Source organism: Sarcophilus harrisii, chromosome 2 (assembly GCF_902635505.1).
Source record: "Sarcophilus harrisii chromosome 2, mSarHar1.11, whole genome shotgun sequence".
In the NCBI taxonomy this organism is placed as follows: Eukaryota; Metazoa; Chordata; class Mammalia; order Dasyuromorphia; family Dasyuridae; genus Sarcophilus; species Sarcophilus harrisii.
Genome location: NC_045427.1, coordinates 504367036 through 504379317, shown reverse-complemented (window position 1 = coordinate 504379317; position 12282 = coordinate 504367036). Strand labels below are relative to the sequence as shown.

Genomic DNA, 12282 nt, shown 5'->3' with positions numbered 1-12282 from the left:
TTCTTCAGCTTTCTTGTTCATTTAGTCTTGCAAAAGGCTAGTTATTTACATTATTTAACATTCTATGTCCTTTGGATGTCAAGTTTTCTCTCTATTATGGCCAAGGGACTTGTGATTCACATCTAGCATCTCATACTAGACAATATATGTAGCACATCATATAATTTTAAACAAGAATTACAGAATATTAAGTTGTGAAGTCTTCATTAGAAAACCTCATCCTTCATTGCAAATATAATTATAAAATATATATCTATATTTTGCACATAGAATATAGATCCATTACTTTGTACTAAATTTGTCTTCTTTTGTTTTTAAGGGTGTGATTACTTTAGAGTCCCTTGGTAAAAGGGGTTATCGAGTACCTCCTTCAGGAACAATACAAGTGGTATGTGTTTTATAGCCTACAATTGCAATAATAATTCTCTCACATACATATAGAACTTAGCACTTGCTCCTGCTCCTGCTGCTGCAACAATTTTGGTAAGTAACAATAGAGCTGCAGCTCTGTTTGGAGCTTTCCAGCTTTGCCACAGAAATGGCCATTTGGGAACCTCCATAAAAGGAAAGAATTAATAAACTAAACAAGGTGAATGCTTTAGAATTAGATGTTATTTTACAATGTATTTAAATGAAAAATTTACTTTCAGCAAATCCCTACTACCCACAGATTGACTTAGAAAACCACACAAATTAACATTATATTGTATTGTATTGTGTTTATTTTTGTTAACTATTTTCCAATGACATTTTAATCTGGTTCAACCCTTCCTCCATAACATTGTGAGCTATTTGAAATATTCAGTCCCTCTGTTCTAAAGGACCTAATACCATAGTATAACTTTATACAGAAAAACTTAGAAACTAAAGTGATGTTACTGTTTTGCCCATTGGCATTGAGGTTAACGTTCCCCAGGCAAATAAATTAATTACTTGCCTTACTTCCAAAGGCTAGAGTTATCCTGATTCTATCCTAGACCTGTGGAACGTGCCCCAGGAGACTGACTTTTCCAGTCCTGCATAATTTTGAATGATACAGACATTTCTGAGAAGGGAAGTTTGATTTACTTGTCAGAGATTTGGGTTTTCTCCAAATGAGATCCAGGATAATAAGCCAAATTCAATTTGAGTTCCTGTGTTCCTAGACTGGGGACAATTGAATTGCAGGCCATTTGGCCTAGAGGTATTCAGGCCTAAATGTATCTATCCTAGACAAACATATCTCCAGGAAAGGGATCAAACCAAATTAGTCTTTAGTAGGGCTTTTCCTGCCCAATGGCATTCGGTTTACTCAATATTTTATCAAGCCACTTTCACTGACCTCATTGTTTCAGGACTGCAGAGAATAAGTAATATTTGTCATATCTTTGAATACTTCATTCATAAAATATTGTGTACATTATTATAGAACTAAGGATATATGGATCAATGTAAAGCAGTCATTTAGTATATTGATAATAATAAAAATGATAAAATACATGAATATAAGAATAGTCTACTTCCCACCAGAAGTAAAACTGTCAACTTTTGTGTCTCATTTTCAAGTCTGAAACTGAAGTATGTCCTATATTACCTCTATAGTAAAAATTCATGTTCAGACATTTTTATTTACTGGTTTACAGTTATTGTATTATGTGTATTAAGTCTTTATCCTTTCATTCATTAGGATTTGAAAATTGGATCATAATACTGGTGTATTTCTCATTTTGATTCAGTGAGTGAAATCCAGTGCCATGGATGGGATCTCTAAGAGTATTGGCACCGAGTTAACTTATTGATATACTGATGTTTTTTGCTTAGATCACTAAAAGAGTTTCTTTCTGAAAATTGTTGGCCATATTCTACCATTCACTGCCAATTAAAATTAGTTTAATCAAATCGTCCTGCAATTTTAACAATTGAATGTAATCCAGTGTGAAGTGAATATGTGAAAAGATATTTTATTGTCTTGAATCTTTTCTTTTCCCCTGAGGCAATTAGGGTTAAGTGACTTGCCCAGGGTCACACAGGTAGGAAGTGTTAAGTGTCTGAAGTCAGATTTGAACTCAGATCCTCCTGATTTCAGAGCTGGTGCTTTATCCACTGTACTAATTAGCTGCCCCCTTGAATCTTTTATATTGATTGCCATTTTCTCAAGCAGCCAGTTCAAATTTCACATAAAAATTAATTTATTTTAACAAATTTCAAGTACAGTAATTTTCAGTTTTTCTACTTAAATTGTGTGCTTAACCACATCCAAATTCAGTGAATTTAAAGGTTTTTTTTTATTGTTTTAGAACAAAATTCTGTTAAAGCTCTTCTTTGAAAATAGTAATCAAAATGAATTCTGTTTTGCAAAATTTGTGTTTGACTTCTAATGAATGATTTAAAAAGATTAAGCTGGAAATTTTTAATTATGAGGATGTTATTCACTTAAGAATTCAAACATTTCTTAAAACTATAATGCAGACAAGGGTTAAAAAAATTTGAATATTAGTCAATTTGGGGAGTATGAGAAATTGTTTCAAAGCATATTGCTTTGTTCCATGGCTCCTTTTTGATTTCAGTATTGTGAAAAGAGGAAAAATTAATTTGAGCGATTTCTCTAAATGTGATTTAATTTAGGTGAGCCTCCAAATGGGAATAGAAGGCCAATGAAATAATTTTATTTTATAAGTCCTTAATTTTGGTATAGATTTGTTTTTTATTATAACTTTAATAAATAATTCTTATTGTTTCTTCAGACCTTATTTAATCCTAACAAGACTGTGGTGAAGATGTTTGTTGTGATATATGACTTACGAGATATGCCAGCCAATCATCAGACATTCCTACGACAAAGAACTTTTTCTGTACCTGCAAAAAAAGAAATGAAGAGAAGTGTTAATAAAGAGAACATTCGATATACTGAAGAAAAGTTACTACGCTACCTCATACATCTGAGGTAACTTTTCAGATGGAAATGGAAACATTTAATCTGTGAATGATAGTTCATGAAATGGGTTGAATTTTTAAAATACTAAGTTTAGAGTCTTAAGAATTCAGGGCAGCTATGTGGTGCGGTGGATAGAGCATCAGCCCTGAAGTCAGGAAGATCTGAGTTCAAATCTGGTCTCAGATACTTAATACTAATTGTATGACCCTGGGCAAGTCACTTAACCCGAATTTCCTCAGCTACCCCCCCCCCCAAAAAAAAAAAATTCTAGGCAGCCAACAAAAGCTTTTGTTTTTACTATTAAATATAATAGACTGTAGAAGTTTATTGTTTATTATTTATGAATATTTCATGGTCATGTATTTTTATAGAAAAGATAGTGTTGAAGCAGTTTGCCCAGTTTGAAGGTAGTATGAGTAACTAAAAAGTCTTAATTTAGTTCTGTATGATTTATTTGTTGCTATTTTCTTTTGATACTCTTCTCTGAAATCAGTTTGGATATATTGATATTTAACTTCTTTTCTTTCATGGGTGTATAAAATTTAATTTGGTATAGTACCTCTGTTACTAAAATGTTGGTAAATGTTGATAAAATGGTTCATTCAGAAATGTCTTAAGCATCACTTCTTGACTTTTTCTTCAGTCAAAAAATATTTATTAATCTTTCTTTGTGTTTAACTCTGTTATGAGGATCAGTATGTGTAAAGTGGTTTTTTAACCAGTTATACAGGTAAGATAGTAATGGTGATGATGATTTCTCTTTTGAGGGCTCAGTGAAATCCATCTGTATAGGAAACTCCTAATAGCGAAATTATTTACCAGTATAGTTTGACAATCATCTGTGACTTAGTCTTTTTTTTTTCTCAACAATAGCTTTTTATTTTTCAAAATACATGCAAAGATAGTTTTCAACATACTCCCTTGCAAAACCTTGTGTTTTTCTCCCTCCCTCCCACTTTCCCCTTCCCCTAGACAGCAAGATAAATTCAAAGTATGTTAAACATATGCAGTTCTTCTTAACATATTTTCACATTTATCACACTGCACAAAAAACAGGTCAAAAAGGTGGGGGGGGGGAAGTGAGGGGGGAAAAAAAACAAGCAAACAACAACAAAAAAGGTGAAAGTACTATTTTGTGATCACCTTCAGTCCCCACAGTTCTCTCTCTGGGTGCAGATGGCTCTTTCCATCACAAGTATATTGGAATTGGCCTGAATCAATTCATTGTTGAAAAGAGCCCCATGACTCTTAAGAGAGTTTCTTGAAAGTACTAAGAAGTTAAGTGATTTGTATAAGGTCATATGAAAGAGACAGGATTCAGGTGAGAGCTTCCATACTCAAAGCCTAGCATTCTACCTATGTTGTCATGTGGCTCTAAGAGTTCAAAAGGAATTAAGTCAGCTGTTTACTTTAAAGAGCCAACAATACAAGAAGCTAAGACCTGACTTATTCTTAAAGACTTCTTAGAGTTGGTGTAGGATCTGCTAATTTGTGGTTTGCTAGCAAAGCCTTAGAGATGATCATTCCCATACCACATTTACTATGGGAGCAGTTCTTAATTAAAATGGCTGAGCTGCTGCCTCACACTTATCAGATTGGATATATATGACAGAAAAGGAAAATGACAAATGTTGGAGGAGATGTGGAAAAGGTAAAACACTAATGTACTGTTGATTCAGCCATTCTGCAGAGCAATTTGGAACTGTGCCCAAAGGGCTATAAAACTATGCATATCCTTTGACCAAACAATACCCCTACTAGGTCTATATCCCAGAGAGTTTTAAAAGGAAAAGGACCTATGTATACAAATATATTTATAGCAGCTCTTTTAGTGGTGGTAAAGAATTGGAAATTGAGGGAATATCTGTTAGCTATGGAATGACTGAACAAGTTTATAAAATTGTGCTAAGTATGGGAACAATATTTTAGTAGTAGACAAATAATAGTATGTTAACTATAGAGGTACAAAAATAGAAATCCTTCATGAGATTTGAGGGAGCAAGAAATGGAGAGTATCAGATTGGGTTTAGAAGAATATTCCAATTATTAGGGAGACTGTACACTTTTGGGTCAAAGTAAATGAACTTAGTTATTACAAAAAATTTTCCATTTGTCATAGTAGATCTGTGAGCTAAAAGACCTTAGTCTTTGTCTTCCCGTCTTGGTTTCACATCTTAAGGAATTTGCTTACCTGCTTTGTCAAAAAAGAACTCAGCCAGGGTAATGGATTATGCCCAGCAGTTTGCCAGAAGGATACTTCTCAGGACTATTAATGGAAGTGACATGAAAAGGAAAGTCTATGTTCATTATACATTTGAATTAACTAATCTCCTAAAAAAGAGAAAAATAGGAGAACTTTAAAGAAAAGTCTTATAACTCCACTGAATTTCAATGAAAATGTATAAATAAGCCAAAAGTAGGCCTTACCTCAAAAAAGAAATCACATCTCTGAGATGACTTTTTAGCTGTACCTTATTTTTAGTTCATAAACTTGAATTAAATTTAAAGCATTATATCCTAAAGTTATAGCTTCTCTAGCTATAACTCTAGCTTCAAAATAGTTTCTCTAGTACAGAAACCAAATTCTAAATTATATTTCAGATGTAAGTAATCTCTCTTTGAGAAGGTCACATCCCTTGAAACTATATTTGAGTACATAAAACTTGAAGGACAACAAAAGTGCAACGGATGTGTTTTAAAATTAAACTTCTTACTCTACTTCAAGCTTAGGCAAAAAATGTAGGATCCTTTTGCTTATCAGATGATTAAAAAGATCACTCTTATGCTACAAACCTGAGAAAATTTGTGCATGTTAGTGTAGAACAAGAAAAGGAAATCTAAGTTTATAGTATGTTTGACTAACTGCTAAGCAAAATGATGTGGGTTATATGTCCTAACTCCTTTTGGACTGTACTGCAATCTAAAAGACATTTCAGATTACTGTTTAAATGATCTTGACATAGCTAACGTCCTTGACTTGATGATGTGTTCACTATAATGGCTGTACTTTTTTGTTGTTGATCTCAAACATTTTCTTTAATCTGTAGCAGTTTTCATACACTCTTGAGTTCGGAGCCATGAGACAAATAGTTATGAAATGGCTAATGTGGCTAAGAAATTTGGGGATAGCAAAGTCAATATATTATCTATTTGTATTGATTTTTAACTATCACCACCATGTGGTATTGAATGTGTGTACCATGATGTCAGGCATAGGAACTATTGCAATCCAGACCCAAGGAGAATTTCTGTTGGAAGAAAAGTGTGCAGAAAGGCAAGAATACCAGCTTAACTAAAACAGAAATTGAGGTTAAGAGTTAGAGATATGGCTGGATAGGTAGATCACCTGACAAGATTTTGCTTGCTAGACTCAGGAGTTTGAGCTTGATTTTGTAAGAAATAGAGACTAGTTGTGGAGGAGAGGAGTATGGATAAAGGATGTTTCAGTAAGACTGATTTGGCAGAGATGTGTTGAATTGGAGAGGGGGAAAAAATACAATTACTGATTAGAAGTCAGTATTTATAATATTTCAAATATAAGATGATCAAAGTCCAGGTGAAGATAGTGCCCTGTGGGATTGGAGAAAGAGAAATCCAAAAGTTCATTGTTCATTCAACCAACTCTGCATATTCTGTGTTGCTCCTAATGCCTGGAATTTTCTCCCTCTTGATCTCAGCCCCTTGACTTTCCTAGCTTCCTTCAAGTTCCAATTTAAAATCTCACCTTTTTCAAGAAATTTTTGCTTTTCCATTTAATACTGATACTTTTCCTCTGTTGGATTATATCCAGTTTATCATTTATGTTTGTTTATAGATATTTATATGTTGTCTATTCTATCAGGCTATGAGTGCCTTGAGAGCAAGGGACTATTAATTTGCCTTTCTTTGTATCCCTAGTTGGTTAGCACAGTGCCTGACAGATAGAAGATGCTTTAAATTCTTGTTGACTGGTTGAACATTTTATATGTGGAAAAAACTGTCTTTTGATGCTTTGAGAGGAGGTACAAGTAGGATTTTATAAACATAATGAAATGTGCGTATTAATACTTTAATTAAAAATAAAACATGAAAGTATATCATGGAAGCGCTAGTTTGTGCTTATGATAGTTCATTTGAGGGAAAAATTACTTTTGACTGGAAGGATATTAAAAATGGATTGTTCTGATTTGTCCACTAAGTGCAAGTAAACATATGACTGATTATCAACACAGAACCACTCAATTTTTGAAGACTTTGAAGTCCAGAAGCTTAATGTGTTTTACCCTTAAAATAAAAGCTGCAAAGTACTTATAAAAGCGAATTTTCTCTTGCTTTCAAAATATAGTTATTCAACTTAAATTATTAGCATTTCTTTTTTAAAAATGATGTTAAAATACTGCATTTCATTTTATGCTGTTTAGGTTCCAGAGCTCTAAATCTGGAAAGATCTACCTCCATAGAGATGTTCGGCTCCTGTTCTCTAGAAAGTCCATGGAAGTTGATAGCGGTGCTGCATATGAACTCAAATCATACACTGAATCACCAACAAACCCTCAGTTTTCACCACGATGTTAAAAGAAGTAAAAATTTGAAGTATTTACTCAATAGTCAAGTTTGAGAACAAAAAATGGCATAGAACAGAGTGTACCAAATTAGTCAAGAGAGTGAATCCTTTCCTATGACCCTGGACCATTAAGATTTCTGGAATGAGCTCCACATATTCCAAATAGACTGGAAACACAGACCTAAATCTTAATCCTTTTTTTTTTTTTGTACTGTTTAAACCACTTCATTGGATGTGTTGCAATAGCAAAATCCCCAGTTAGGTTAGTGTTTACACATTTTATTTCTCAGTTATTTAATATTTAATGTTTCCTTTAATACTAAAGTGATATTTGTCTAGTGTTCTAATGTAGCACAAATCCTGTGTAAAATCATAATATGTATTTTTGACATTAATGTTGAAATCTGAAATATATGCACAAGTCTTTAATTCTGTGTGATGTGTTTTTAAGTGATACTCATTTAAGTTATTGAAAATGAGAACGAACTTTTGGATTTCCTTATCACCTATGCAAGCATGTGTACTTTCATTTTTATATATTTTACAAGTTTCTTTTTCAAATACTTTATTCCAAGTGCTTCTCATATACCAGTTTTGAAACAGTATTGCAGTCTAGGCAGGTTATGCTGCTTTAATGATTTTTTTGCCTAATTCACATCATCACACCACTTCATATTTGGTTCCTTCCTTGATTGCTTTCCTTTTAGGAATTCATGCCAAGAACAGTTTGATTTCTCCTTTAATCACCACTGTAGAGTTTTTATATTAAGTTGCTGCCCCATGCTTGATAACTTTCTCAAATTGTACTTTGAAAACAAATTAGTATTTATATCATAAATATATGAGGGAAAAAAAAATTTAAATGTGTATTTGGGCTTATTTTTCAATGAGAATTTTAATTTACTTTTATTATTTGACTGTGTTAATTTTCTTGCATATAGACATTTACAATCTATTCTCCATTCATCCTATTTCAGTGATCACCTTCCATTCTGACTGGGCAACTGCCAGATTTGAGGGCAAAAGTGTTGACTATTGACAAAATATTACATTTCCCTGTTCTAAAGATAAAGGAAAATATCATTCAGCTGGAAGAATCATTTGTGTATGGTCAGAGTCTTTCTGTAACTATGTAATGGATTTCACAGAATCTATTCTGGCCTTTTCTGTATGCTTATAGGAGGAATACTTGTCTCCTCTATCTTGCAAAAGGTCATATAAGGCAAATTTAAACATACTTTTGAGGACCACAAGTAGATCACAAAGGACAAATTTAAATGTACTTTTGAGGACCATATGTAGAAGTAGATTACTCAGAGTAAAGAACCACTTCTGGAAAAACCTAAGGCAAGGCAAAGCAAAGACTAAAACATAACCTCAAGAATGGACATGGTTAAGGGCAGTACCCTTAAGGCCAATAATCATGGGAAGTTAAAATCGGGTCTGGAATATTATATCATAGTGCAGAAGACTATTTGATCAACAAAAACAGAACAATAGAGTCAGGGAATATTATAATTAGACCGAAGTTAAGGAAAAACGGTAACCAGCACCTTTTTAATTCAGGTGATTATTTCCAAAGCTTTCATGTGATCCTTGCTTCGATTATATTTCTGCCTCATGCTTAGTCCTAGGACCTGTAGGAATAAATATCTGTGGTGAAAAAGTATATATAGACAAGGGAAAGTAGCAGCTTAATTACAATGAAATCCTAATAATTCCTTAGTACCATTAGAACATCCTGTCCTGTATAGTACAATGAAATAATATTTTTTTAATACAATAACTAAATTGACTTATTTTATGAATAAGACACAAAATGCTTGCATTAAGAAAGAGGGTGCTGCATGTCTTGACTCTTACTCATTTTCTCTACTAAACTCCTAGATTGCTGTTTTGCATTTAATGGTTGATCATTTTTTAAATTTATTTTTTCTCCTCAGTCTCCCAATTAAAAAAAAAAAAAGAAAATTTTCAAAACTATGCATAATCAGAAAAAAATAAGTTTCTATATAAGATATCCTTTAAATTGTTTCATACAATTTTCAGGTCTCTCTGAAATAATCTCAAGTAATTTAAGGCATAGTAGATTCTTATTACATATATAAACTCTAATTTATTCAAGCCATTCCCTAATTCATGGATATCCCTTTGCCACCACAAAAAAAGCTACTATAAATATTCTTACATATGGTCCTTTTTCTCTTGGATTTCTTTTTGATATAGGCCTAGCAATGTCATGGTGTCAAAGAGTATACACAGATTAGTGAATTTAAAGGCATATTTTAAAATTCTTTGAAAATAGTTGGACTAATATATAAATGATAGATAATATATACAAAGCAGTGAATTGTTTATTTTTCCATCAAATTGAGTTATTACCATTTGAGAGGAACTTACAACTGAGAGATTTTTCTCTATAGGGAATGCCTATAAGCTGAAATAGGAATCTGAGAAAGCACTTGTTAAAGATTATTCATTGAATTTCTTGAAAATGGGTAATGCATTATTTTTGTTAATCATCTACAGTTTTTTGGAATCAACTTTTGATAATCAGCATATTTAGTGGTCTTATAATATCATTTTGCTTAAAAATTCAGGAGAAAGATAAAACTATCTAAAAAGTCAGTTATCTAATAATAATTTGGATCTCAAAGGTCATAAAGAAAGAAAGAACAAATTTGTGATGTGAATGGCAACACTATTACCCAATTAGCAGTTAGATTTTTAATTAGTTCTCATTATTTGATGTTTGAACTGAGTTATCATCAAGGTGATTTCACCATTATCCACACTTCTTGAATTTTCTACTAAGTAATGAATTAGTTTCATTCATTATTTTGACAAAGATGGTTATCATTAAGACTCTTTTGACAAGTTAACAATTTATTGTTCTGTACTTCTTAAGGTAGCAATGTGAAAGGTTCTGGCCAAGACCAGATACTCTGAGGAAAACCTTATTAACAATGAAGAATACCATACGAAACATCAAGATCAAAGAAAAACATCATTGAGTTTTCCTCTCCTATCAAGTATGGCACAAAGCGGAAATCTGAAACAAGGGACTCTCCAGGGATTCCTAGTAGGTAACAGCACAGTCATGTACTAAAGACATGACCCAAAGTCCAGGAATAACCTAGAAGATTGGTCAAAATTCAGTCCCATGTTCTGTGAAGCCACTTTAAAAGACAAAAAACATGACTGCACAATGAAACAGGTCAGTGCCAATTTACTTGGAGCTCCTTCAAGGGCTGAGATCTAGGACTCAGGGTCTGAAAGTGAAAACCTACAGATAGCCTGGTAGAGAACGAAGACCCTCCTAGGAAACTAGAAGTTTTTGAGCCAGGTTACCTCAGGACCTGAAGCCATGGTTGTCTGGTAGATAATTACAAAAAGAAATAAGACTAGTGCAACTCATAGTCAAGGGAGGACCCAGAAGGTAGTAAGAACCTGCCAACTACTGTGGTAGGTAGAACTTTGCATCTAGCTTCTGGTTCCATGCCCAGACTGTAATTGCAGTTTAGGGCTTTAGAAGAAGGAGGGGGTCTGTCCGCCAGGCAAATTCCCACTAAAGAACTTAAAAAGCATCTCTTTCAATATTTTCAACAGATAAAGGACCTAGACCCAGTATATCATCCTGCTTCAGAACAGTAGCAAGAGACATGACTTTGGGCTAGCCACTCTACCCACCAAGGCAGGAAATAATAGAGCTTAGCTGTGGCACAAAATCTAAACTAAAGACTAGAAACTGTGAACATGACAAGCAGGAAAACTTCAAATAAATAATATTTTGAAAGAATCTCAAGATGAAATCTTTGAAGGTAGTTATTGAACTATTATAATCTGAGCCTCAGGAAAAATGAATGGGCTATAAGGACTTCCAACAGTAGATGGAAGAAATTCAGGAAGAGTTGAAACAAGATTTTTAAGATTAAAATAAAATTAGATTGCTTGAAAAGAGGATAAACAGTTTTAAAGCAAAAAGCAAACAACCTGAGATAAATAGTGAATACTCAGTAAAATAAAAATGAGCAGATATAAGATTTAATGAGACAACAAGAAATAGTAGAACAAATTTGAAAGACTAAAAAATTAGAATAACAAGGAGATAGCTATTTTTAAAAAGAACTGACTGAAAACAAGATTGAAATCCCTGCAAATTAGTTGTCAGACAACAACAAATTCCTCTTCATACTGAAACCATGTAAGAAAACTGCCTAGGACTTTTAGAGCCAGAGAGCAAATTCACTACCTAAAATAAACCATTCAGAAATAATAAGCTAAATTCTGAATTTTCAAGTTAAAGAAAAAGTACTGCAAGCATCCAGGAACAAAGTAATCAAATACCAATGAATTATAATCAGAATTGCACAGTTTAGTAACTACCAAAAAAAAAAGAAAGAAAGAAAGAAAAAAGCAAGAGATTTAATTGGCAATAACCTGAAAAAGAGTTTCACAAGGGGGAGAAATTGATCTTGATCTTTACTAAAATTGAATTAACTAGCAATTCTGATTGAGAGTCTAGGAACTAGATATATTTTTTTTTTCCCAAGAGACAACAAACCTAGTAGAATAATTGTTGAAAGGCTCATTTTTGATCTCAGCTTAAATTCTTCAAAAAATGGGCTTCTAATCTGGAACTAAGCCCAAAAAGCTATCAAACTGTGCATACACCTTGATCCAGCAGTGCCTCTACTGGGCCTGTATCCCAAAGAGATCATGAGAAAGACCCACATGTGCAAAAATGTTTGTAGCAGCTCTTTTTGTAATAGCAAGAAACTGGAAACTGAGGGGATGCCCATGGATGAATAAGTCATGATAGTTG

The 12282-nt window shown here is 33.1% G+C and overlaps 1 protein-coding gene across 7 annotated transcripts in view; it reads left to right on the top strand.

The window, feature by feature from the left end:
• The window catches only part of FAM214A (family with sequence similarity 214 member A), a 117276-nt gene extending 109390 nt beyond the window's left edge, over window positions 1–7886 (top strand). For 6 of the 7 annotated variants that reach the window (XM_031955224.1, XM_012545563.3, XM_023500017.2 and 3 more), the window contains 3 exons: window positions 320–388; window positions 2724–2923; window positions 7315–7630. In XM_031955224.1, the coding sequence (XP_031811084.1) occupies window positions 320–388; window positions 2724–2923; window positions 7315–7468 (423 nt within the window). In that variant the 3' untranslated portion in view covers window positions 7469–7630. Of the gene's footprint in view, window positions 1–319; window positions 389–2723; window positions 2924–7314 lie in introns of all 7 variants that reach the window. The other variant, XM_031955223.1, reaches the window with a different exon arrangement.
• Window positions 7887–12282: the final 4396 nt, after the last annotated feature.